The 26,934-nt window shown below is 56.7% G+C and overlaps 1 protein-coding gene across 3 annotated transcripts in view; it reads left to right on the top strand.

Moving 5' to 3' along the window:
• The window catches only part of CCDC88C (coiled-coil and HOOK domain protein 88C), a 124,413-nt gene that overhangs the window by 61,755 nt on the left and 35,724 nt on the right, over window positions 1–26,934 (top strand). For all 3 annotated transcript variants that reach the window (XR_015721863.1, XM_045807611.2, XM_045807613.2), the window contains 11 exons: window positions 1,009–1,067; window positions 1,812–1,895; window positions 4,474–4,614; window positions 4,891–5,075; window positions 5,759–5,840; window positions 6,206–6,364; window positions 15,102–15,248; window positions 15,823–15,967; window positions 19,317–19,501; window positions 23,265–23,402; window positions 24,425–25,495. Coding sequence is in view for 2 of the 3 variants with exons in the window: in XM_045807611.2 (XP_045663567.2) it covers window positions 1,009–1,067; window positions 1,812–1,895; window positions 4,474–4,614; window positions 4,891–5,075; window positions 5,759–5,840; window positions 6,206–6,364; window positions 15,102–15,248; window positions 15,823–15,967; window positions 19,317–19,501; window positions 23,265–23,402; window positions 24,425–25,495 (2,396 nt within the window). In the remaining variant the exon portion in view is untranslated. The remainder of the gene's footprint in view (window positions 1–1,008; window positions 1,068–1,811; window positions 1,896–4,473; window positions 4,615–4,890; window positions 5,076–5,758; window positions 5,841–6,205; window positions 6,365–15,101; window positions 15,249–15,822; window positions 15,968–19,316; window positions 19,502–23,264; window positions 23,403–24,424; window positions 25,496–26,934) is intronic.

Genomic DNA, 26,934 nt, shown 5'->3' with positions numbered 1-26,934 from the left:
CAAAGTCGATATGAGACCATCAGAAACGATGCATATAGGGGCGGCTGGGTGGCTCAGTCGGTTAAGCGTCTGCCTTCGGCTTGGGTCATGGTCTCGGGGTCCTGGGATTGAGGCCCCGTGCTGTGCTCTGTGCTCAGCAGGGGGTCTGCTTCTCCCTCTCCCTCTGCCCCTCTCCCCACTCAGGCTCGCTCGCTCCCTCCCTCCCTCTCTCTGAAATGAATAAACTCTTTTTTTAAAAAATGACACATATATGTTTGGGATTTGCTCTAGAATACTCCAGCCAAACACTGAGACAGAGAACGCGGGGGAGGGGGCGGAACCGATGTGCAAACTGTTGATCACGTGAAGCTGGGTGATGCGGGTGGGAGGTTTGTTCCGCTGTTCTCCTTTGTCTGTTTGACGTCCCGCATGATGGAAAGGTGGAGTTCTACACAGCCTTATTTTGGAGGACGCGGTATTTCCCCTGGGGTTGACTCTCTCCTGTGCTTTGCTTCCCACACACCAAAAAGAGCCACTGGTACTGAAGTTAGTTCACTGTCACGAGAGGATAGTTACGCTCTCTGAATGGAAAAGGGCCACAGAGCGCTACGGACGGAATTCCCATTTGGTTTAAAAAATAAACCCATACAGGGGCGCCTGGGTGGCACAGCGGTTAAGCGTCTGCCTTCGGCTCAGGGCGTGATCCTGGCGTTATGGGATCGAGCCCCACATCAGGCTCTTCCGCTATGAGCCTGCTTCTTCCTCTCCCACTCCCCCTGCTTGTGTTCCCTCTCTCGCTGGCTGTCTCTATCTCTGTCAAATAAATAAAAAAAAAAATTTTAAAAAAAAATAAAAATAAACTCATACAAAGAAAACAGATGGGCGTGTGTATACCTAGAGGGGTAGCGCTGGGCACAAAGACTCCTGTTTCTCGAGCTGATCTCCCCTCCCCCCTGCAGCAGACACAGATCCCTGGTGACGTTTTATGAACCGTTGAGCTTAACTAGTTATGTTGCTCTTTTGGTTTAGGGAAGAGCATGGAGGAAATAAAGAAGCTGCTGCTGCTCGTGCTGGGCTGTGCCGTCCAGGTACGGGTGGGGCCGGCGGGGCGCGGGGTGGCCTGCTCTCAGCCATCTTGGGTTTGAGTCATGAGCTGGGAGCTCTTGGGTTCCTGAGAGAGCGGAGGCCGCCATGTCTGGCACAGGGTGCCTCGGGCCAGAGGGCAGGTGGGGGGACCCATGGGGTCCCCATGTAGGAGCATCTAGAACAGGTGTTGATGATCTATGGCCTGTGGCCACATTGACCTGCCACCTATGTTTATAAACGAAGTTTTATGAACACAGTCATGCTCACTCTTTTACACACACTCTGTGGCCGCATTCACACCATCGCGGCAGAGCTGAGGCCAAATGGTCCACTGGGTCTGAGATTTTTTTTTTTTTTTTTTTTTTTTACAACTGGCCCTTCACAGATGAAGCTTGCCAGCGCCTGGCCTAGACTGGGTGTTCTTATTCTTTACGTGTTTAAGACTCCCCTGGAGAGCTGACTCGAAGTGCAGATTTCAGCATCCCCCCTACCCCCCCCCGGTGTTGTCAGTCTGGGATGAGCCCCCCAGGTGATTCTGCTGTAGGTCTGATACAGGTAGTTGGAGCAACTTCTAGAGAAACCTCCGTGGGAGGGCTGGGGGGAAGGCAGGAGCTTGCTCAGTTATGAAGGAGAAGGCTTGGGGGGCGGGTGGGTGGGCAGTTCCTTTTGAAACTGTACTTCGGCGGCAGGGCGGCCCTGGGTTGCCCTCGCACGGGGCTTTCTTTGATACCTGTTACCCTCCACAGTGTGAGAGGAAAGAGGAATTTATCGAAAGAATCAAACAGCTGGACATTGAGACCCAAGCCGGGATCGTGGCCCATATACAGGAGGTAGGTGTGTGGCCCCGTGGGGCGTGGCTGTGGATGGCGCTCCTGTGGCCACATGGCGCTGGGCGCACTCCACCGGGGAAAAGCTTAGAGAGTCTGTCACCGTTAATGATCTTCTGCTATTAGGATTCAGATGCCTCAGACACATTGATTCTATTTGGCAAGGTAACCATCAGCAAGCTAAAATGGGGTAAAAATAAGAAAAAAAAATTTTTTTAAACCCTTAATCGAGTCTTCTTTTGCTTCCTCTTCTTGCCTAATATGGACTCAGACTATTTTTAAGAACTGTCAAGTGGTTTAGGCTCAGAATTTGATTTACAGACCCTGAGAATGTCTTCTGGCAAATGTCACCCTCCTTCGAATAGTTGATCTTTATAGAGAGAGATTCTCTGCTTCTGTCAGTGACATGGCAGAGAAACAAGCCGCCCCCACTTGGGGAGTTAAAAACCAGCAAGTCCCAGGGCTGTGTGCAAAGACCCAGGCTCCTGGATGGGGTCGGGAGGGCTCTGCACCAAGAGCAGCCCCTCCACCATTGCCCTTAGGGTGACATGGTTCCCCAGGAAAATGAGCCTGGAGAGACAAGTGCCCACCTGAAAATTTCCTTCCCTGACCTCCACCACACCCTCTCTCCAAAAGGAGCGCTGTATAGGGGTGCCTGGGTGGCTCAGTCGTTAGGCGTCTGCCTTCGGCTCGGGTCATGATCCCAGCGTTCTGGGATCGAGCCCCGCGTTGGGCTCCCTGCTCAGTGGGGAGCCTGCTTCTCCCTCTCCCACTCCCCCTGCTTGTGTTCCCTCTCTCGCTGCCTCTCTCTCTGTCAAATAAATAAATAGAATCTTAAAAAAAAAAAAAAGCACTGTATGCTTGAATCATCTCAGGAGATACAGTTTCGCTTTCAGTATAGTTGGACAGATGAAGGAGAGACACACAAAAGACACGAGCAGGAGTTCATAGGAGCAGGTGTATAACTGGCAGGAGTAGCTGAAGGCAGAGCTCCCCGTGCTGGCAGCAGGGACAGGCTGCTCCTGGGCTTGGGGGCTCCCGCAGCTGCCCAAGGCACTGCGTGTGGTCGTGGTGAGCTCTGAGCCAGGATTTGAGGCAGGAGATGAATGGAGCTCGTTGCAGGTAGGAGGTCCATCAGGGAAAGTCAGTAATATAGCAGATATTCTCAGCCACCTGTATCAGGGGCTGACCAGTGGTGAGCTTCAGAATGATTCTGCTTTTTTTCCTTTCACGTCTGTTTTTTTTTAAAATTGTGTTTATTCCAGGGCCTGGGTCCTGGAGACTCACCAGTTCTTTCCACTTGCTGTTTTTCCTGCTCAGACAGCAGGATGTTAAAGAGAGAGAGAGAGAGAAGGGATGTGGCCAGAAAGGATTCCTGCATGCCTCTCATGTGGGGGCTGATGGTGGGGGCTGGGCTTCACAATTAACTGGGTGCTTCTTAAACGTTCAGGTGTCCAGACCCCATGAGAGGCCAACTGAGTCAGAACTAGTCGAGGACGGGCACCAGCCTTCAATTAAAAGCTCCTCGGGTGACTGACGTGCACCTGAGGTTGAGCCCCTGTGCCCTGCTCCACAGAGGCCTTTCCCCAGCCTTGGTTTGGGGCAGGCCCAGCAGCCAGCCTCCGCTCCCAGCTCTGACTGTGCCCTGTACCACGGGATGAGATTTCTACTGATCCTTCGTGATCAGCTGATTCCCAGTTTTTCCTTTGTAAGGCGGGGAGAGGTAAAAAAGGGGGGGTGGCTTTTGAGAAACTAAAGGGCCCTGTCTTTTGTTTTCTTTTAACTATTTTCTCTCTCCGTGTACTGCCCTGAAAAATTTAAGAACTTCTGTTGGTGTGCCTCACTGAGTGGATAGCCCTGGTTTCTTTTTATTTTCCTCTGTTGAGGCCTGAGTCTGCAAATACTTCTCTTCCCAAACGGAGACATCAGGCACTCAAAATAGATCTTCTGCCCCCTTGGTAGGTCTGGAGGGGGAGGTGTAAGAAGGTCAGGCTGGCGGCAGCCACGGAGGGGCTGCCCAGTACCGACGTAGTTGTGGGCCTCCGCTCACACCTGACGGAAAGGGGAAACCAGATGATCTTACGTGCCCTGTGGGGATGAGATATGGGCTTACCTGAGGTTGGTTTTAGATAATGACCTATTTCCCCCCAAAATTAAATTGTCACGTGCCCAACATTCTGACATAAGCCTTTGATTTAACTTTTGCCATATTCACATTTGATTTGAAGTAATAACACACGGTCCCTCTCCTCCCCCTTGGAGCCTCTGAGGCTGCCCTTCCTTGTGTTGGAAGTCCATGGTGCTCCAGGAACAGTACCCGAGGGCTGCTTAGGGAAATACTGTATTGTAGGAGTGCTTTCCGACAAGAAAGCAAAATCCAGGTGTTCTTAAAGGTGGTGTTGAAAGCGGGAGCGGCTTGTGGAAGCAGCTCGCACCTGCTGAGGCAGCCCCCTTCTCAGGCAGACCTGTCGGCGAAGGGTTGCTGGTGTCGGTGGAGTGACTCAGCCGCGACCCCGCCTCGTCTTGTGCGGGGAGGTGGGTGCTCCTTACTGGCCTCCGCAGCGTCTGCCTGTGCCCACAGGTGACCCACAACCAGGAGAATGTGTTCGACCTGCAGTGGCTGGAGCTCCCGGACGTGGCCCCGGAGGAGCTGGAGGCCCTCTCGAGGAACATGGTGTTCCATCTCAGGAGGCTCATCGATGAGCGAGACGAGTGCACGGAGGTGCGTCACCAGCGGGAGGAGAAGGCCCTAGAAACACCGAGCTCTGGGCGGGGTGGGGGGGCTCCTGCATTCACACGCTCCCGGTCATCCCTCTGAATATTCCATCTCTTCTGAAAAACTCGCACTCCTTTCTCCTGCCTCCCTCGTGGTTTCTCGCTCCCAGCGGGCGTCTCCTCTCACTTTCTCCCTGTCTTGCCGCGTGCATGGCCGCGTGCGTGCCGGCACCGTGCGGGGCGCGCTGCTGTGACCGCTGCTTTCCCTCCCGCCCCGCCGCAGCTGATCGTGGACCTGACCCAGGAGCGGGACTACTTGCAGACGCAGCAGCCGCCCAGCCCGCTCAAGTCCTCCAGCGCCGAGTCCACGCCCAGCCCCACCAGCAGCCTCTCCAGCGAGGACAGGCAGCACCTGGCCGTGGAGCTGGCCGACACCAAGGCCCGGCTGCGCCGTGTCAGGCAGGAGCTGTGAGTCTCAGTGACCCCAGGCTGTCTTCCTGCTGTTGCGTGGGGGTGTTGCAGACGCTGTCTGTCGTGCGCTCCATGTCTGCGTGGTGTAGCCAGCTGGAGTGCTCCAGTGTGGGCCCCAGCATCAGTGGGCTCTGCCCCGAGCTTGGGCGCTGTTTGAATGTGGACTGGTCACCTCCCTGTCTGGGCTCCTGCCAGTCCGGGTTACAGATTGTCTGCAGAAGCAGCCTCCTGTCCACACTAGTCCCATTTGGGGCAGGAATGATCACACATGGGGGTGTGTTCTTGGCTGGAGGGAGGATGCAGCTCACCCCATCGGGTGCATCTGCTGTCCCCTCTCTCCTGCAGCAGGTGACTATCACTTCACCCCATCTCGGGAGCTGCCCGCCTCCCCCTTGCTGCCTGCCTGTCTGTGGGGAGTGCACCTGTGGCTGGAGCTCCTTACCTGCCCCGCACCCTCAGGGAAATCCAGCGTCTGGTGGGTGGGGTTTGAGAGCAGCCTTTGAAAAGTGAAAAATGGAAAAGGAATTTGAGTCAGGAACATTTTTGCAGGCTCCATCTGCAGACTCCTCGCTCCCAGAAGCGTCCCCTTCCCTCTCCCTGCTGTGGTCTCGAGAGGTGGGGGGCTGGTGGGGGTGCTAGCTGAGGAGGCCTCACCACGGTTCCTCCAAATTGCCCCTCAGGGAGGAGAAGACGGAGCAGCTCGTGGACACCAGGCACGAGGTGGACCAGCTGGTGCTAGAGCTGCAGAAAGTCAAGCAGGAGGTGAGCGGGAGGGCCTGTACGCATGTCCAGGAGGAGGGGGCGGTGGTGGCGGGGACTCCCCAGTAACTGAGGCCCGGAGGTTCGGGACCGTAGCATCCGGGGCTTCCAGCAAAGGCCTCTGTGTCTGTCCGGCCCAAAGCAGCACTGCCCGAGAGCCAGCTGTCCTGAGAATGGCTGTGAGGGGTGACCACGAGTCTTCGTGATAGTGTGTGGGGACCCTCTGCCCAACAAGGACCTGCCCGGCCACCAGAACATGGCTTCTCCTGGGATGTCCTGGAAACGCTGCCCTGCGGGGACTTGGCCCCCTCTTCCCTCTGCAGAGGGGTGCCCTAAGCTGGGTTCCCCTGCCTTTCCCCACCTTCCAGAACATCCAGCTGGCGGCTGACGCCCGCTCTGCTCGCGCCTATCGAGATGAGCTGGACTCGCTGAGGGAGAAGGCGAACCGTGTGGAGAGGCTGGAGATGGAGCTGGTGCGCTGCAAGGAGAAGCTGCACGACGTGGACTTCTACAAGGCCCGCATGGAGGTGAGCCCGTGCCTTCCAGACGCACCTGCAAGATTTGGGGAAAGGGGGCCATTGTATCTCCACGGCGATGCTTTCCCCGTACCTTAGTCTATCTGCGTGTCCCCAGAAGGCCCCCTCTGTGCTCCTTGCCTGGCTGGAGGCATCAGAGGGGTGAGGGAGGGGAGAGAACATGGTTCTGTGATGAAGAACTCTGATTTCTTGTAGGGTTTTTCCTTCTCCCTCCTCATGCCACAGTGATGACCATCTACTCATGGATTTTTCTTTTTTTTCTTCCTTCTTTTTCTGGTTTTCTGTGGTTAACTCTTGCCAGGACTCTGTTTCCTCATCCATAAAATAGAGATAGTCCTACCACTTCATGAGTTTTTTCAGATGAAAGAGGCAGAATTTCTGGCACTTGGGCAAATCCCACAGTGAGCCCTCAGCCGTGGAACCCACTTGGATCCTCAGGTTCTGGGTGGACGGCGGGGTAGGGCGTCAGGGCTAACGGGGGACTGGAGACCAAGACCCAGGTGAGGTCACTGGTGCTTCAGCCACTCACCCTGACTGCCTCACATCAGCCACTGGTTCTGGGACCCTCTTTTCCAAGGATTTGGGGATTTTTGCCCCTGTCACCAATCCCAGGGGGTCTGGAGGTAGTTGTAATAAGCTGGTAAAATCAGGATGTCAGCACATAGCAAGTGGGCTTTTTTGGGAAGAAATAATCCCAGTTGCCACTCAGGAGGCTTTTGAGGGGACTGGACACAGATCTGGGGAGCACGGTGGCCCTCTCCCAGCTGTGCTGCTGGCAGGCACGCTTGGGAGGGCTGTGTGGCTGAAGACCCGGACATGCTCTCCTGCTGCAGGTGGGCCCTGCCCCTGGGCCGTGGGAGGAGGGGGGGAGGCTGTGGTGCAGGGCCTATTTGGTACCCAAGGAGTGTCTATTCCCTGAGGAATGTGACACCCTACCTCCTGCCAAGAAGGCGCCTTTGGTGCTGCGGCCTTGGCCTGAGTCCCACGTGGGGGTGGGAGACCAGCTCTGGCTTTGTCCTGGAAACGGTCCACTGGCCCCGCTGAATTTGAAAGGCATAAATCCCCGGCACAGACAGGTTCTGGGACGTGGGCACACACCGGGGCCTCTCATCACTTACTAGAAATGTCATAATTGGGAGAATGAGACAGTCCCACCCATTTCCCCAGACTGCTGCCCCAGCAGCCCCTCCTGTGCATGGTGGGGACCTTATGCAGCCCCCAGATGGGATCAGAGGTGGAGTGTGGTTCCCCCTCTCATCCTGATTCTGTCCGGTGAAGCAGGTGGATGTCAGGATCCAGTCTCTGATCTCTGTGTTCATGCCTGCCCTGTCCAGGCAGCTTCACGGGGTCCTCCGGACACAGCCACTTCGCGCCTGCCTGCTGCCAAGGCCTGCACCAGCAGCGAGGGATCTAGACACAGGATGATGCATGGCCTGTGTTCACGGAGCTTGCAGACTTCAGGGTTTCTCCTGGGATCCCCTCATCCTCAGATTTCTCCAATTCTCATATTTCATGCCTCTCTGTAGTAACCACATTTTTCACATTGATGAATGTCATAGTGAAGAGTAACGGTGAGATGGGTAATGCCTTAAATTTTGCTTTAGTTTTTATTAACCACAAGAGGAACAGCGTGTGTCTGCGTGAGATGTTGACTTGGGGGCAGGCAGTGGGTGTGCAGACGCTTTGCAGCCCAGGCTGGCTGATGCATTGGGACTGGTCCGTGGAGTTCCAGCCACTGTGGAGAGGATGCTTCTTGCTGTGCTCCCGAGGCCCATGCTAACAGGGGTCAGCGGACGGGAGTACCTGGGCACCCATCCTTAGATTTGAAGTAGTTACATGAGCCTTGCTCACTGTTGGGGGCGGGGTCATAGGCCCCAGTCACGGAAGGTACGTGCCATCCTCAGGAAGCGTGTTAGAGAGGGGAATAGTGTCGTGTGTATTTCAGAAGCACATGCGTGTTGCTGGGTGAGAACAGATCACAAGGGGCGTCAGGATGCCATAGGCTATGAGAAGTCTACCAGCCAGATTTTATCAGCCTGAATGGCCCCGCCGCCTTCTGCCCACTCCCTGGCACAAGGCCAGGAGGGGCTGAGCAGTTAGTAGAGTGACAACCGTGTGCTCTCATTCTCGTCTCACAGCAGCCCCGGGGACGAGCTGAGCTCGGGGAGGTTGAGCGGACGGTGCAGGGCCACTGGCTGCACATGCAGACCCAGGTCTGTCTGGTGTTCCAGCCCCCTTTCTGCTGCAGCTTCCCTGACTGCCGCTGGCGTAGGCCCCGAGGTGGGGGGTCTGTTTGCTTTGACTGTGGATATAGGCTCCGCATCTAGACCAGTAGATGAACACTTGTTGAAAGAATTCTGTCTGGGGTTTTCTTGGGGCAGCATTTGCAGAGCCGGCTGCTGCTGGGGCACAGTGGAGCCCCCCCACCCTCTCAGATCCCTGTGCCGTCTCCCCCTGGCCAGCCGCCTACCAGAGCGCTCAGATGTGCGTTGGAAGTTAACCTGGAGTGCAGCTCAGAGACCTCAAAACAGGTTGCTTTGGGATGAGCCAGCAGTATTTGGGGGCCTGCAGGGATCGAGGTGGGCTGTCTGCCCCCGGGTGCGGGGGCCCAGGCTTGGGCCACTCAGTCCCTCTAGTGCTTCGTGTCGGGGGCAGCGCTGCCTCGATGCGCTGGTGTGTCTGATGGGACCGCGTTTGTGTTTCAGTAAACAAGGTTGCCCAGCTCTATGTGGAAAATCAGATTTTCCAGGGTGTGCTGATGCCCATTTCCAAGGGATTCCCCCATAAGATTCCTAAATGATTTCTAAGCAATTAGAAGTACTCGGTGACATACAGAAATGTGTCTGTGAATTGAGATTGGCCTGCATGTGATAAAACCTGAGGTTAGAAAAGTATGATGCGTACACATCCAGAAACCAAAGACAGAACGGACGGAGAGCTGGGTAGATGGGTGGACGTGTGACAAAGCAAATAGAGTGAAACACTAATTACAGAATCCAGGGGGGTGCGCATGACGTTCAGAATATTTATTTCAACTCTTCAGCACCCTTTAAAATCTCCACGGCACAATATGGAGGGGAAGTAAAAAGACAGCAGTGGGCGTTAACTCTTCTGAATAAGCCGATAGGTGATTGACATCAATTTAATAATGAAATGATTTAAAGTATTAATCAGTTTCAAGCTATGCAACTGCTCTCTGTGAGTGTTAGATCTCTATTTCGCAAGGTGTGGTCTGTATCTACCTGTGTCCCAGTCTGTTCAGGAGGCCTGTTCAAAATGCAGATTCCTGGGCACCACCCTAGATCCTGGGAGTGGCCCCTAGGAATGTGCATTCCGCAGGCTCTCTCCCAGATGGCTCTTCTGCACTGTCAGGCATGCGGCCCCCAGTCGTAGATGGACAGGGCACTCTTCTTCCTGCTGGCTTTTCTCTGCCAGAGGCGGGGTGGGCAGGGCTGACGGCCAGCCTGTGGGTGGAGCTTGGCCGGAGGCTTCCTGTGTTCACCTCCAGCCCCTTAGGCACGGACTGGGTCTTATCTCGACTGCATGCCCGGGGCCTGGCACACACTAGGCACGTCGTAATCACCCCACAAGTCGGGTAAAGCCCCACTGCTCAGCAATAGAAAAATTTAGCCTGGGGAGAAGGACAGGAAGGATCAGGCACCTTTGTCCCCTCCAGAATGGAGTGGTGTTAGGTGTGAACGGGCAGAAGGGCAGCAAGAAGAGCACAATTGTTGTGTTCAGGCCAGCTCATGCTGTGGATACCTACCCTATAGGGGACCCGCTTCTAGACGCAGGGAGTGGCAGGTGGCCCAGGTGCCCTCCCCGAGAGCCTGGCCAGTCTCACTGCTGAGAAGCACAGTAACGCATCTCACGGGCAGGCAGCGTGTGTTAGTGCCGCATGGGAGGAAACGATAAAAGGTCTTGGAGTTCAGGGCGAGGGCAGGGTTGATTTTGGTTCGAAAAATATGGACCACAAGTTTCCACGTTTTGTTGCCAAGCTTCTGGCAGCTCTTCTGTGGCTCCTAGTCTAGTTTACTTAAGGGTTCATGCGACAGGAGGAGGCAGCGTGGGCATCCGCAGGTGCAGCAGGAAGCATGCGGTGGGTGCCCCGGTGGTCCTTGACTTCCCTTTGCAAGCAGGTGTCCCTCCTCACTGCTGCCAGTGGGCCCTATGGGAGGACAATGGAGGCAGAGAGGCTGCCTGGAGGTTCCTCTTGTCCCGTGTTTTGCTTTTGGCTGAAATTCCTGACAGCAAAGGGCAGGTGCGTTGCTGCCATGTGCGTCCTAAGTAGGGTAAAAGTGAGATGGGCCTTGTCCTCACGCCTCTGAGATTTATGGCTTTCTAGGCAGTGCTGGCTCCAAAGTAAACATAGTCTGAGAGGTGGAGACCCAGCAGGGCACAGTCCTAACTGCCACTCCCCTTGCTGGGTGTTGGGTGAGGCTTGCCCCCATCTATAAAAGGGGGTGCCTGGCTTCTTGGATAACATACGAGCATATTTTCAGCTTATCCTGGTGAGACTTGGGAACCGATCTTGCAGCGAGGGGCGGGGTGGGTGGTTGGCAAGGCAGTTAGGAGCTACGTTCATGAGCAGTCCAGCCCACCCCAGCCCTGCCCCAGGTGTTCCCCATCTTCCAGAGCCCATTTCCCCACCTGCCAGCATGTCCCTGCTGCTGCCCGCAGGCAGGATGAAGAGTGAGTGAGGGCCTTTGCCCCTTCTCTGTTGTTGCTCATTGACCCCAGGGCCTGCACACAGGATGCCCTCCATAAGCATCTGAACTGGCTGTCCAGCCTCCATCTGTCCTCATTCACATCCCTCTGTCCTGCCACCACAGTGACCCTTCTAAGAGTTCTTTGGGCACCTACGCCTTTCTCTTGGGATAAAATCCACACTCTGCCCCTTGTCTGGCACTCACCCACTTCTGGTCCCCCATGGGACTCTGTTCCGGCCATACTGAGTCCCCTTCAGGTCCCCCAGTGCCCCTCTGAGGCCTCCTGGGCCCAGCCTACCTCCCCAGGGCCAGATGAGGAGAGGGTAGGCCAAGCTCTCTGGGCCGCATTCCGGGGCCTCCCGCTTCACGTTTCCCGTAGGCCCCCTGCACACCCCCAGCAGAATTCACCATGTGCTGCCGTGATGATGTGCATTCCTGTGTCCCACCCACACCAGAAGCTCCTGGAAGCCCGGGTCTGTGCCTCACTGACCTTGAGCTTGAGTCCTCGAGCATGCTGTGTAGCTTGGGGATGGCCAAACTCCAGTCCATCCAAGGGTGAAGTCTGGCCCCCCATCCATTCTTGTAAGTATAAAGTTTTATTGGAACATCGCCAAATCCATCCATTCACGTGTTTTCTGTGGCTGCTTTTGGTACACCCGCAGAGTTGAGGAGCTGTGACAGGCACCGATGATCTGGAAAGCCAAAAATGTGGAGCTGTGGTCTGGCCCGGGTAGGTGCACAGCAGGGTTTTCGATGAGCAGTAAGAACCGCATTTAGGGAGATTTTTCCGCCCGCCATGAGAGGCTAAGCTCCAGCCACATCATCACACGTAAACCTCATGGGGGCCCACAAGGTTTAGCGGCCACTGCGGGTTCCTCTCATTTTTTTCAGATGAGAAAGCTGAGGATTCATTCACACCTCGTGTAGCTGGCCCTGTCAGTAAGGAGGCGGACCTGGCGCTGGAACGTGTCCGTCTGCCTGCAGGGCCTCAGCCTTGATGAGGAAGAAAATAAGGGAGGGGGGTTCGCAGAGACAAAGGGGGCGCAGGGAGAGGTGAAATGGGGGGACTTGAGGAGGGGGGTGATGATGGAAGGGCGGGGGGGGCCCGCCACCAGCAGCCCATGTGAGAATTCGGACATCATGCGGTAAGTGGGGAAATGTTCAGACTCAGGGAACGGAATGAGAACCTTGGAGCCTTGATCTTCTGTTCCCACCTGTGACTTTGTGTTTCTCTGTGTATTTGAATGGGCTGGATTTCGGTCGCTCTAGATGCCTGAGAGAGGCTCTGGGTGCTGTGGTTTGAGCGCAGCGGGGAGGAATGGGTTGTGTTTGATTCCACCTCCCCCCAACTCCCAGCCTACCCCGCCCCCACTGCCTCTGGTGTTTGGTGCTTCTTGGGGGTCAGGGAGGCCCCGTGGCAGCAAGTCTTCGCCGGTTGTTGGTGGATGGATGCTTGGAGGTCTTACAGCGGTGCGAGGAGATGGTGACAGCCAGTCTGCTCACTGGGCCTCGGGCACCACGCGCGGAATACTTCACGTGCATTATTGCCTCTGATCCCGTATGAGCCCTGTCGGGGTGCCCATCGTAGAAAGGGAGGCATCCCCGATGGAGGGACATGCACTTGCTTCACGTCTCATGGCTAGCAGCGCCTTGGCAGGCCTGGGAACCAGAGCCCGTCAGCCCGTATCCCCTGTCACTGCTCCCGGTTACCAGGCCAGATTAGCGGTGGCAGCTCTCAAGCCCCTTGGGGACCAGCCGTCAGGCCTGGCCTGTGACGGCCTAAATGTGGCCCCTCAGCTGTTTGCAGGGCTGGGTCAGGCCTTTAAATAGCCTCCCGGTTCAGTCGAGGTCAGGTCTGCAGGGGGGCGGGCTGGCTTCGGGCAGCTGCCCAGGGGTGAGGAATAAGGATTCTCAGCCCTCCAGGCGGAGCCCTTGCCTCGATGTAGGAGCTCGGGCACAACTTCGTGCAGATCTGATTTCTCACTTCTGAGGTCGTGGGGTGTACGAGGCGAGCTGAGGTATTTCTGTTGCCTTATATACGGTGGAGGTTGAGGTGGAGGCCAAAGGATGGAGAATTTGAGTAGTTAGAAATCATCGTGTTCCATGCTGTATTTCTGTCCTGCACACGCTTATCCATCCCTGCCTGTTGGAAGTCACTGAGTCCTTAAGTGCCCATGTCATATGTCCTCTGACTGCCCCCGCATGGCATGATTTGGCCAACAGGTGTTTTGGACACATCTCTGAGGCCCACAAGAGCAGAGGTGGGACAGCCCTACCCTGAGGAGTTTACGGTCTGGGGAAGGAGGGAAGGCCGCATTGCCTCATGATGTGTCCAGGGCACTCTGGGAGCCCAGGTACCTGGCTCAGCAGGCAGGACAGAGTGAATTTGCAAGCATTTCTCAGAGGGGGCAACTCAGGCTGGGTTTTGCAGGCTGGTTAGAGGTTGGTTGTGAGGCTGAAGGGACAGCCTGTGCTGTGGGAGCTGAGGGCCCAGCAGTGAGGTGATATGGGGAGTGCTGGCGGGTGGGCCTGCTGGAACTCAGGGTGTGAACAGTGGGGGCAGTGGCTGGGCCTTCTTCCTGCTTGAAACCCCCTATGTGCTTTGGCTCACCTCATTGTTGCTGGTCTGGGCCTCTTTCCCCATGAGCCCCTTGAGGATGGATTGCAGGCAGCTGAGGGCAGTGGAATGAACACAAGTCTGGAGCTCTCGGGCCAGAATTCAAGTTCCAGCTTCGCCCCTTGCCAGCTTCGTGACTTTGGGCTCATTCCTTTATGAACCCAAGTAAGCCTGTTCATCTGTAGGAAGACAGTGTCCCTGCCTCCGTCTTGGGGCTGTTGGGCCAAGTGAGGGAGGTGGGGGCAGGGAGCGCCCAGCGCAGGGCCAGCCACACGGTGGACAGGGTCTCCCAGCAGAAAGAGGGCACTTCGGTAATCCTGAGCTTAAACCCTTCACAGCCGCCAGCCTTTGATCAGAGCCGTGACCACTGATCAGAAGGCATGTGGTTTCCCCTCTACCAGGAATCTTTAATGCAGGGAAAATGAACACGGAGTGGATAAGCAGAGCTACCCAGTTGTTAGGGGGACAAGCCTTTGAAAACTCTGCCACCGAGAAAAGCAGACACATCCCCACATGTGCGCGTGCGTGTTTGCACGCCGTGAAGGCATTTGGGGGAAATTCAGTCCCCCCACCATACTGAGTGGTGCTGGAGGGGCTCCGGGGAGAGGAGGAACCAAGAAGCCCCATAACTGGGGTGGAGGGGAGGAGAAATGGGGTGAATGAGCTGAACTCCGCCTGGTGAGAGTCCAGCGGCTTCTCGTGCATGAAGGGGCTCTGTGAGGAGACGGCCCTCGTGTTCCACACCCGGCACGTGCCTGACACACGGGGCGCGCGGTACTTCTTTGTGGGGTTCCCATTTGTTTGTGTCTGAAGTCTCAGAGACTCCCCATTTCCAGGAGGCTGCTAAGAACCGTTTTTTGTCCAAGAGTATGTATGTAGACTGTTCCCATAGGAGCTGGGTATGGAACAAAAGCTGATCTCAACAGCTCCTTTCTCCCAGGACCCTGATCACGAAGTCTGTGTTGCTGAGGACGGGACTCAGCCCTCGAGCCTGGGACCGTTTCTCAGCCCCACCTCTTCCTGCTTAAGGAAGTGGGGCTCAGCCAGGTCCCGTGTCGGTCGGCAGCGTCCACTTGTCCGTCCGCCCAGATGAGGTTACAAATGCCAGACGCCTTGCTACCACTGGCGGCATGAAGTAGACACTGAGGAAGCGTCCACGGAAGGAGACACTGAATTCAGACATCTTCCCGAGGCGTGGACTTTCTCTTTCAGTAGAGAACGCCTGTTTGGCCTGGGGGAGTGGGAAAGGTGAAGGCGCTGAGAGGTGGAGCCCTACCACCTCCCCGATCCCCCACCGCAGTGGCCTCACCCCTGCAGCGTAGCGTGTGTTTTGGGCCTCGAGCCCTTGTCGTGAACCGGGTGCCTTCGCCTGACAGTTCTCGTGTGTGTCTTTGCGGAGCAGGAGCTGAGAGAAGACAACATCATTTTAATCGAGACCAAGGCCATGCTGGAGGAGCAGCTGAGCGCGGCCCGGGCCCGGGGCGATAAAGTTCACGAGCTGGAGAAAGAGAACCTGCAGCTGAAGTCCAAGCTCCACGACCTGGAACTGGTACTGGCGGCTCCCGTCACCCCATCCCACACGCATCAGGGCCGTTCCAGGTTTACGCTGTGCCCTGCTCCGGGCTCTCACCCCTGGGCTCACGCTGCCGCCGCCTTGGTGGCCTCGGGGCCGTGGAGGGGGCAGCACTTGACGCCCGCAAGAGGGGCCTTGGCTGCTCCTGCTTTTCTGTAAGGATGGATGTACGGGTGTGTCTGTTGCAAGAAGGGTTCTCTGCTGGCTTCGCGGTGTGGGTCGAGCTGTGATTCGTGAGCCCCTTCAAGGCGTGTTGGGCCTGCGCGAGGGCCACAAAGCCGCCCATCCTCACGGGACTTGCTTTAAAGCCCTGCGTGGTATGTCACTTTGTGCAGACCAGTTAGGGACCTCGGGGCTCTGTTCAGCACCTAGGTCACCGGGGCAGGGTGTCTTAGTGGCTGGAACTCTCACAGCTGGCCCTGGGTTGGAGACGGTTCCCTCCAGCCGTGGTTTTTTTGGCAGCGAGCAAGTGCTGGAGTCCCTTCATCCTGGGGGCATGAGGGCAGGTGTCTCAGGGCTGGGGCCTCACTCCTTCCTCTTCCTGCGCCAGGACCGGGACACGGACAAGAAGCGAATCGAGGAGCTGCTGGAGGAAAACATGGTGCTCGAGATAGCCCAGAAGCAGAGCATGAACGAGTCGGTCCACCTCGGCTGGGAGCTGGAGCAGCTGTCCAAGAACGCAGACCTGTCCGATGGTGGGTAGCGCCCCATGTCTTGCGCCAGCCTGGCCGTAGCGTCGTCCTCAGTCAGGGAGCTGAACACTTGACTCAGAAATCTTCATGTCAGTCTCTCCCCTCGCCCCACGTAAATAGGATTTCCTTCAAGTGCCATTTGGAATGGTTTCATTGCAGTTCTCCCCAAGGAGAACATGAGGGGTCTGGCAGCCTCGGTGTCAGGACATGAAATGCAAATTAAGTGTTGCCCGCTCTCTCATTTCCCATATGGACAGTCCTAGGAGCTCCCAGATTACAGCATGCTGGCCCCCAGAGGGCTTCTTAGGCCTGTCTGTGGATGGTTGAGAGCTCCGGATGGCAGGTGACATCCCCAGCGGTCATTAATCTGCTCTATAGCTGGGCCCCGGGCATTATTTCCTCTGTTCATTTGCATAATTGGGCAAGATGGATGCAGTCTGTTTTCTGTCTCTCTGGAGGGGGATTGCTAAGTGGCTGCTCCTCACAGGACCCGGCCTCTTCCTCTCCCCACTGTGCTTGCGTGGCCGCCACTGCCCAGCACCCCAGACGAGGTGTCGGCCCGGGGCAGGTGGGTGGGGCAGCAGTCAGCCCTGCAGCAGGAAAAGCTCCAGCACTAGGCAAACAATGAGCCAGTTCCTTTGTTCAAAAATAGTACTCGTGCACCTGATAGTGCGAGTTAATGTTTACTTAGGACTTTATAGAGCGTTGGTAGGGCATTCGGCTAGTTTGGGAGTGGCTTTTTCAGTTCTAGGAAACATCCATGCCTAAGCGTAATGGGAACGTTGCTGAGAACAGCTGGGTGTTTTTTGTCTTCGAGCTCCAAACCTGAAATCTGTTAATCTGTGGGAGAAGTTAGTTCTGTCCGTGCTTTGGTGCCTGGTGCCGTGGGGTGGGGTGGGGGGGTGTCACAGGGATTCCCTGCTCTGGGAGTTGAGGTCCACTGGGGAGGACCGCTGCCCCCTGGAGGAGCAGAGAAGTGGTGCAGGCTGCCTAGGACAGTCTCAGACCACACGCGAGTGTTTCCGTGAGAGACTAGGGAGGCCGATGGGGTCCAAGCCTCACCGATTCAGACTAAGTATGTTTGTGAGCCCTTTCAGGTCACTGATGACGATTTATTCTTGGTGTTCCCAACTCCTCGTGCTCAGCTGGTAGCTAACGGGCGCTGGTTTGAATGGCGGCATAATGGGAGCAAAGCCTGAATGTACTTGTGCCTGTGTGCTGTGGCGGCTTCTCGAGTCAGAACTAGTTGGCCAGATGACCTCCCTGGCTAGATGATCTGCAAAATGGGGGTAACGAAGCCGCCACACAGGATTGCCCTATCCAGTGACAGGAGGTGTGAAGGGTTACACTGTGCCTGGCCCATGGGCACTCCATAAGGGGCACCTTTCCTCTCATTGCCTTGCTCAAAATCTGTCCCCCACACACATATGCACACACACGCACACGTGCACACACACGCTCATACATGCACCCCTGTCCCACGACCTCCGATTGCTGGAGGGGCTAACGAGTGTGGCCCTCGGTGAAGAGCCCTTGGTTTTGTTTGTGATAAACTGTTGTGTCCTCATCCTGGTCTCTGAGGGTCTGCCTTTCACTGAAGAGGAAATGAGGCTTGTACTCAATTCTATTGTTTAATGTGTGGAACCATCACGTTGATGCCGAGAGTACAGAGCTTCATTCAGCTTGGGATGATGACAGAGTCTGGAGGCGGCCGGCGGGGATGGTTGCAGGGCAGTGAGAATGTATCCAATGCCACCGAGCTGTACGCGGAGGGTGGTTAAAACGGTAAATTTTGTGTTCCGTGTATTTCTCCAAAATTTAAAAATGTTATTTTCCCCACGGATGCTGCAGATACGGTCTGAGGTTCTGAGTCACCGGGCTCTTAGGTCAGGCTCGATGCGTTTGTAGCGTGGTCGAGGCAGAGCCCTCCACGCGCTTGTGTACCCCGAGAGCACGTGTGCTCACATGTGCGTCGGCGCGGGGACGGTCGTCCACCGGCACTGCTGCGTGCCTGTCGCTGCTTGGGGTCTTCAGGACACTGGCTGGTCGGGTCTGTCCTGCTGTCCTCAGTGGATGAGGGGAACTTGAAGAGGGATGCAGATGCCTTCTAGTTCTTATGATCAGGCAGAGGATCCGAATGCGCACGTTTCGTTTGCGGCTTGATGTGCCTGCTGTGAAAGCCAATCCCTCTATGTACCTCCAGCCCCTGGTGTGATGAATAAGAAGCAGGTGGGGGAGGCTGTGTTAGCGACAAGGTGTGGTAAGGCTCCCGGAGCTGAGCAGGTGGCAGTACTGACGGGACAGATGAGGATGGGACAACCCTGATCTCGTCTTTCTTTTTTTTCTTTTTTAAGATTTTATTTGAGAGAGAGAGAGCGAGCACACAGCAGGGAGAGTGGCAGGCAGCGGGAGAAGCAGGCTCCCCACTGAGCAAGGAACCCGATGCGGGACTTGATCTTAGGACCTGAGATTATGACCTGAGCTGAAGTCAGATGCTTAACTGACTGAGCCACTGAGGCACCACTGCTCCCCCTCCCCCCAGTCCCTTCTTTCAAGGGCTTTCACATACATTCCTTTTTACTTTCCAAAAAAGCCACCCCCCCCGAGTTACCTAATGTCATTCAGCTGTTTTGTGGCAGGACGGGGGCCAAGAATTCCAGTTCATGACTCTTGGGTCTGTGCCCCCTTCTTCACTTGTATTTGAGCTGTTTCGAAGCAGTATAGAGAATCTGCCTTTTTTTGTCTTTAACTCACATTTTCCTCTCACTTAGAATTTTAAACCAATTTACATATACCATCTCATTTTTTCCCCATACGGTTGTGGAATTACAAAATTTCTGTCCACAGGATGGCCGGTACTGGGCATACATACCCATACAGCCACCTACCACTCGTGGCAGACATAACTAGTTGATTACCGGGCCTCTCCTGCTGACCCTTCCAGAGCTGGCACAGAAATGTCACTGATTTGCCATCTGTTTGTCTCTACAGTCCTTGAGCTGCCCAGGCAGGTTAGCAGCCTGGTAAAAAAGGTTCCCAGCAGCCAGTCTGTAACTTTTGCATTGCCTTCTTCACCGTGACCTGCTCTCTTTTTAAGCGCTGGCTTGCTCCCCTAACAGACCCCAGCTAAGCCAGGAGAAGGACTGTCACTGTGCGAGGGACTCTCGGGTGCCGACCACACGCATCACATGAATGGGGGGGTGAGGCACCCAGCCAGCCCCTGGGAGCCCCTCCTGGGCCCCTCACATGTAGGGTATGGGAGCTGATGGCCTCATTTCAGGGCCAGGAGGTAGAGAGCAGGCAGGAGCAGAGGCTCCTGGAACCTGGCCTCTGACCCAGCTTTGTGCTTCAGCCTCCAGGAAGTCGTTCGTGTTCGAGCTGAACGAGTGTGCCTCCAGCCGCATCCTGAAGCTAGAGAAGGAGAACCAGGGCCTCCAGAGCACCATCCAGGGGCTGCGGGATGCATCCCTGGCATTGGAGGAGAGCAGCCTGAAGTGCGGGGAGCTGGAGAAGGAGAACCACCAGCTCAGCAAGAAGGTAATAACCCCAGCCAGGGGTGGGGGACCTTCTTCCCCAGCCCTCGTCTGTAATACGCAGCCCGGCAGAGCGTTCAGGTGTCAGCGAGCATGCACAGCCTGGACGACACGCAGAATCCAGTGCAGCCACAGTTAATTGTAACAGAGGGACGGGAGGGCCGTTGACGGGAGTTCAGAGGCAGCGTGGCTCGTCCCTGCACCGCTGCTTTGAGGGTGTGACCCACGTGTGACTTGACCTCTGTGTGCCTTGTCTTCATCTGTGACATGGGGTTCATGGGGGTTGTTACTGTAGGTAAAGGGTCCGGCACAGAGTGAGTGCATTATTAGAAAGCATAGGACGGGGCATGGGGGCGAGGAAGCAACGATGTGAGTCATGCGTATGTGTGCGTGTGTAGACGACACTGGTGGACAGTTTTAGGGCATTGCTGGTGGTAAAACTAGGTCAGAGCTCACTTCTTTCTCTTGGTTTATGGGATGAGGAAGAAGAAATTGCTATTTGCCTTTCAGAACAACTGCCGGGTCTTGAATTTAGCACAGTAGAACCCAGGCCTCTGGGAGGACAGAGAGGCTTGCAAATGGTTTTTGTTCGGTGGTGACGAGGACCCCCATTCATGCAGGGGATGCGGTCTCAGGTGCACAAGGGGGCCGTTGAGAGCTAGGGATTGCCACCACGTGGTGGTCCCAGGGCTTTGGGGCCCCTCACCCACACCGGACGGCACAGTTGTACTGTGGGCTCTGAACACACCAGCTGCCAGATGCCACCTGAGGGAGAGGGCGAGAGCGCTCTTGCTTGCCGACCACCGTGCAGGACTGATGTTCCAGGTGTCGGGGTGTCCGTCCCATCCCACCCACAGGTCCCACCGGCGTCATGTGCTGAGGCTGCACTGGCAGGGGGAGGAGCGTGGCTGCACTCCCTCTCTGGGTGAGGCTCGGCACAGCCCCTCCTGTGAAACGGTCCCTCCGGTCCCCTCCTGGGACCTCCTAGACTCCGTCATTCACCCTCCTCGTCCCTTTGAAGCATTGTGTGCTCTGCAGTGTGGTAGGTGCCAGATACTTTGTCGTCTCCCGGATGACAATGGAAAGCACCCCCTCTCGAGCCCTGGCTCCTAATGCAAGCAGCAAGTGGAAGGCACCTAGACGGTTTGGGGTTTTAGATTCACAGGGGCCTAGCACAGGAAATCTCTTTATAAATGGCAGTCTGACCTCAGTCAAGATTAAAAAAAAAAAAAAAAATGACCTTTAGAGAGATGAGAACCTTTGACTCCGCAGGGCCTCACGGTCTGCCATAGAAAGCTGCAGCGTAATCTCGCTGGCCCAGCTCCCAGCCGGCCTCAGAGGTGACCACTCACACTTTCCCCTGCCCTCGGGGTCCACCCTGGCCCCTCCTCTGCAGACACGACTGGCAGTGGGTGCTGCCTGCCCAACATGACTCCTGAGCCCCCGTCCCTCGGTCCCCCCTCCTGCTTCCTCTCTGCGTCAGCTCCCCAGGGGAACACCAGCCCTCCCCTGCCACAGCCCGTGGGAGGCATGTCTTGGCACAGCATTCCTTGTCAAAGGGAGGTGCCGCTGTTCCCAGACTGCAGCCATCCTGTGTCCGGAGCCGGGAGCCCTGGGAAGAAGGTCCTTCTGCCTGTCGGAGCGCCTCTCCTCCCTGTCCTGCTCTGCCTGCCCAGGGCCTGGCTGGGTCTGTCCTACCTGGCACGGCTGGATATGCTTTCTCCCCCACAGCCGGGCACACAGCGCTGGAGGGATGAGCCCCTTAGCTCACCCTGATTTTCCTTGCCCCAGCCTTAGTCACCTCGCTCTGTTCCCCTCCTCTCTGCGGGGTGTGTCTCAGCCACCAGCTGGCATGTCTTGGTCGATAGGTGAACCACCAACCCGGCAGAGCCCCACAGGGGACACAGCCCTGACACTGACTTTCCTAGAGATAGTCCAGACAGCGTCGCCACTCTGGGAGGTGTCTGCTAGGGACAAGGGCCAGCCGGAACACAGTGACCTGGAGGCCCAGACCTCCTGATGCCAGCCTGGCTCTCCCCGCCCTCCCGAGTGTAGCCCAGGCTGTAAGCTTGCTTAGGTTTGCAGTGTCTGTGGGAAACATCATTCCCCAAAGGTAGTATCCTCCCTCTAACTCACAGAACTTCCGTGGACCTTAGAGAAACTGCCTCCCTCTCGTGACTGTAACTGTGTTGATATCATGAGAATTCACGCCTTGAGCCTAGAGGTAAAGAATCCTTACTTTCAGAGGAAGAGAGCAACCCTTTGGGGGTGCATGCAGCCCTAGGGCTGAGAGGAAGGTCCTTAGCACCCACGTGCTCTGGGAGCCCACAGCCTGAACCAGGTGCTTGAGGAAGGACGGAAAGCCCTCTGAGGGCTAGCAGGCCGGCAGCCAGCTCACATCTTAGCTCTGTGAGCTCCCCCAGGGTCCCTGCAGTCGCTCAGGGATGGATAAGAATTAGGGCTCCAATTCCATGGCAGAAAGAACCAGAAAGGGAGAAAGAGGACAGTGAGCATCCAGCAGTGATAGGTGGGATGTGGGGAAATCCTGTCTTCAGACTAGAAGCCTCTCTCTGGGAAAGAAGGGACGGCGGGGGTAAAGGATTAACAGTGAGGTCAGGGGGTGAGCTAGGAAGGCAGGGAGCGCATACCACAGGTCCCCCGACTGTGCACGAGAGCAGGGCTGGGGTCGCCCACTGTCCTAGCTCTGCTTTGTCCTCACCGTAAGGCCTTGGGCGAATCACTTAGCTCCTCTGGGCCAGAGTCGCCCTCCGCGATGATCGGTAATAACCTGTCAGCGAGGGTCAGCTGACACTGGCGTACCTGATGCCCGCCAGGTGTGTGCTGAGCACTTCGTGCTGACCGACGCTTGTGAGCGTGGACACCGCTGGGCCCATGTCAGTAAGAGAAACTTCCTCATGGTCCTGTCGCTAGTAGCAAGGGACCAGCCTCTGAACCCTTGTCCCTCTGACACCAGTCACTGCCCTTTTCCAACTCCTGTCTGCAGCAATAAGGAGTTTGGTGTTGGCAGGAAGGGACAGCAGCCACCTTGAAGCCCTCGTGCTGCAAACAGCAACGTGGGCATTGCCTCAGCCCCGGCCACGCTCTCTGGGCGTCAGGCACAAGCAAGTGTGAGAAGCCCTGAGCTGGGTATTTCTTGTTTCGGAAGCCTGGGCGCTGGTGGGGCCCAGCAGGAGAGCTTGGTGCCCAGGAGGGGATTGGGTGGTCAACCAGGCACGATGGAACGTGGTCTGGCCTGGGGCAGGCAATGGGCATGTGGGGAGGGGGGCGGACGGGTAGACAGGATAGGATTTGGTGACGAACTTACTTGGAGGTGCAAGAGGAAGGACAGGTGCATCAGAAGACAGCTCCGAGCAGCTGAGCGAGCAGGCGCGTTACCAACCGAGGTGGCCGTCGTGGAGGAGAGGGAAGGGAGGTGGGAGGTCCCTGCAGGGCATCCAGCCAGTGGTCCGACCCTCGCACGGGTGGACAAGGCCTGAGATGGAAGGGACAGACTGGGAGAAGGTTGAGAACATGGCAGTGAGGATGAGGAGGGCTTGGTGCCCAGGACCTTCCCGTCCCCCCTGAGCCAGAAGTGCAAGGTGTGGGCTAAGGACTGAGGTCGCTATGGAACACCTTGTGGATGTCTTTTCCTCGAGAAGAGACCTAGTAAAGTATTCTGTGAACCTGACAGGTTTCTGGTTTGTCTTAAAACATAGTTCACCTCGGGAGGCTGAGCTTTGCACGGGCCGGGTCTTTGGGCTTCACAGATTGAGAAGTTACAGACCCAGCTGGAGAGAGAGAAGCAGAGCAACCAGGATTTGGAGACCCTCAGCGAGGAGCTGATCAAAGAGAAGGAGCAGCTGCAGAGTGACATGGAGAGCCTGAAGGCTGACAGAGCCCGGCAGGTAGGTGCCTCTAGAACGAATGTTCCCGCCTGCAAGAGGGAGCGTCCAGGATTATGGCCATTTCCTGGTAGTGGATGAGTAACGCAGGGGTTACCACGTGCTCAGCTTAGCTGCACCTCAAACCAGCAGTTCTCAACCGACAGTGGAGGAATGGGGGGTCGGATTTTGCCTCCCAGGGGACATCGGCAAGCCTGGTTTTATTGTTGTGATTTGGAGGGGAGGAGGAGAGAGAAGGTGCTCATGGCATGTGGGTGGAGTTCAGATGTCCTGCAATGCACAGGACAGCCCTGCAGGACAAGGAACTGGTGCAGCTGCAAAGGTCCACGGTGTCCTAGCAGAGAGCCCTGGCAAGCCTCCAGGCTTTATTTGGCTCACACCACAAGAAGTCCTGGGGTGGGCAGCCCAGTGTTGGTGCAGTGGCTCAGGGATGCCAGCCAGAAGCCAGGCCTCTCTCTTCCCGCTCTGCCACCCCCAAGCTATGGGCAGGAAGGACGTCATGATGCCCAGGGAAAGCGTTCTGCAGGGTGCCAGGCACATTAGAGTCACAGAGCTGACACTTTACTCTGAGCCCTGAAGGATGAGGAGGAAGGAGCCAGGGGTGCTAAAGGTTGGTGGGGGCGGTGGGGGTTGCAGAGGGAGGATGGTGAGTGTTCAGAGAGAAGATCACCTGCAGTGTTTGCTGAGGGAGAGTGGTGTCAGGGGAGGCCACAGGTGGGCGGGCTCAAGTCGTGGGGGTCTTGCCAGCCAGGGTGAAAAGGACCAGGGAAAATCTCTTTCATTCTTTCAGATCAGGAAGAGAGCCGTGGCTTTTGTTTCTGAATCCCTCCGGCTGCTGTGGGTGTTTTGGCTTCAACTAAGTCATGAGTGTCCATTACCTTGTATCCATACCTGGCCCCTGGGAAGCAGTGGGACGGCTCTGGGTGCTCTCTCAGGGGCCTGCACTTTAGTCTCCCAGTTTGGACCCAGATCACGGAACGACATCCATGCAGCAGCCCTGTCATGCCCGTTCTGTTTCTCTGCAGATCAAGGATCTCGAGCAAGAGAAGGATCATCTCAACCAGGCGATGTGGTCACTGCGGGAGAGGTCGCAGGTCAGCAGCGAGGCCCGCGCGAAGGACATCGAAAAGGAGAACAAAGCCCTCCACCAGACGGTGACGGAGACTAGCAGCAGACTCAGCAAGTTGGAGTTTGAGAAGCAGCAGCTGCACAAGGACTTCGAGCAGGTGAAGGAGAAGGTGGAGCGGGTGCAAGAGCTGGAGAAGGAGCTGCACCGGCTGGAGAAGGAGAACGAGAAGCTGGCCAAGAAGGTGGCCTCCCTGAAGACCACCACCGAGAAGGTCGATGCCCTGGAGCGCGAGAGTCGGGGCCTGGCGCTAGAGAACCGGAAGCTGAGGAAGTCGCTGGACACCCTGCAGAACGTGTCGGTGCAGCTCGAGGGTCTGGAGCGGGACAACAAGCAGCTGGACGAGGAGAACCTGGAGCTGCGCCGGATGGTGGAGACCATGCGCTTCACCGGCGCCAAGATGGCGCAGATCGAGCGGGAGAATCAGGAGCTCGAGCGGGAAAAGGAGGAGCTGAGGAAAAACGTGGAGCTGCTGAAGGCCCTGAGCAAGAAGTCCGAGCGCCTGGAGCTCAGCTACCAGGGCGTGAACGCCGAGAACCTGCGGCTGCAGCAGACGCTGGAGAGCAGCAGCCAGAAGGCCCAGGCCCTGGAGCAAGAGCTCAGGGAGCTGGAGGCCGAAAACCAGGTCCTGCAGCGCGACCTGGAGGCCCTCCGGCTGTCCAACAAGCAGCTGGAGCGGTCGGAGAAGGACAGGAAGGCCCTGGAGCAGGAGGTGGCCCAGCTGGAGAAGGACAAGAAGCTGCTGGAGAAGGAGGCCAAGCGGCTGTGGCAGCAGGTGGAGCTCAAGGACGCCGTCTTAGACGACAGCACCGCCAAGCTGTCCGCCGCCGAGAGGGAGAGCCGCGCCCTGGACAAGGAGCTGGCCCGCTGCAGGGACGCGGCCAGCAAGCTGAAGGAGCTGGAGAGGGACAACAGGGACCTCACCAAGCAAGTCACCATGCATACGCGGACGCTGACCACCCTGCGAGAGGTGAGCCGCTGCGGGCGGGCCCCCCGCCAGCCCAGGTTGGGGGGGGGGGCGGTTAATGCCTCTGCCCCAAGTGGCACGGGCGTGCTGTGTGGTGGGACTGTGCGTGTCCTCCCTGATTCTACATGGGATGGTGTCTGCAGGTCTGAAGAGCAAAGGGCACATCGCCTGTTAGGGTCTCCCTGCCCAGACATAACCACCACTCACAATCTGGCTCCTTTCATCCCGTCGCTTCCCGTGAGCACTTGTGTCTGTGCGCACTTGACGTCCTACTTCACTGCATCCTAACCTCTTCTGCTTTTTGCTTACTGTACCTTTCCCCGTCACAGTGAGCGGGCTTTAAGCCGTGGAGTTCCAGTAGCTGCACGGTATTAATCCAGTAGATCCTGCAGCTTGATTGCGATTCGTTTTTGGACTTCGAGGTGGTTTTCCAATTTTTTTCACTATTTTAAATAACACACCAGACGTCCTTGCGTATACAGCTCTCTTGTCTCGGGCTGTATTCCTAGAAGTGAAACTACAGGATCGAAGGGTATGAACATTTTAAAGTTTTGTGCTAAGGATACGTCCCACTTTTCCCCAGTGTTCATCCCATGGGTCATCCGGGCATTCCTTCAGTATGTTGGGGGGAATAAACTGCTTTCGAAACTAACGTGAACCTCTGAATGGCCCCTCACAGAAGTCGGGTCTCGCGCATGCAGGAGCCCAGTGTGGCTGTTCACGGGCACCTGGCTTCTGCCACCCCGGGGCTCGGCCGTCCCGTGGTGGAGCCCTCTTCTGGCTCCTCCGCCTGCGGCAGGGGGATGAGGGAGAGCGCGAGTGAGAGGGACCACACCGCTCTGTGCAGAACTCTCTAGCTGCAGGTGAGGTGGGGAAATGCGTGTTAGCTGCGTGCCAGGGAAGGAAAGGAAATAGATTAGGTGACCCCACAGCCATCTCCGTGTTCAAAAAGGAGTACAGACGATCGTGCAGGCAGCTCCGTATGCTGTGGGGGGAGACACAAAACACGAGTACGACCCTAGTCCCTGGCTCTGTAAGCGTCACATCGGTCATGCTGCAGTGACGGACAAACCAGCCCGGAATCACAGCCGCTCCTCACACCCACGGCTGCCTTCTCACCCACGACAGCCCAGGTGACTCCCCGGGACCCTGCCGTCTGTGCTGTGACTCTGCAGTCCAGGCTGCCTGCACGAATGGCTGCACCACCCCAGCACGGGGCTTGGGCAGTCGCCGTGGCAGGAGAGAGGCAGCCGGAAGGTCACATGTGCGCTCTTCTGTGCTGCAGCCAGGAGTGACCCCGGGCACGTCCACCCACGGCTCACTGGCCAGAACCGCCCGCCAACTGCAGGGTGGCTGGGAAATCTGGGGGGAGCCGATGGAGTGTCTGGCGAGCCCCACTCTGTCACACTGCCATTGCAGGCCTGAGGATTTGGTGGGGGGTC

The sequence above is a fragment of the Ursus americanus genome, chromosome 26 (genome assembly GCF_024610735.1).
Source record: "Ursus americanus isolate L20-20 chromosome 26, mUrsAme1.1.p, whole genome shotgun sequence".
Classification (NCBI taxonomy): Eukaryota; Metazoa; Chordata; class Mammalia; order Carnivora; family Ursidae; genus Ursus; species Ursus americanus.
Note: the sequence above shows the minus strand (reverse complement) of the source record. Positions and strands in the feature narration are given on the sequence as shown.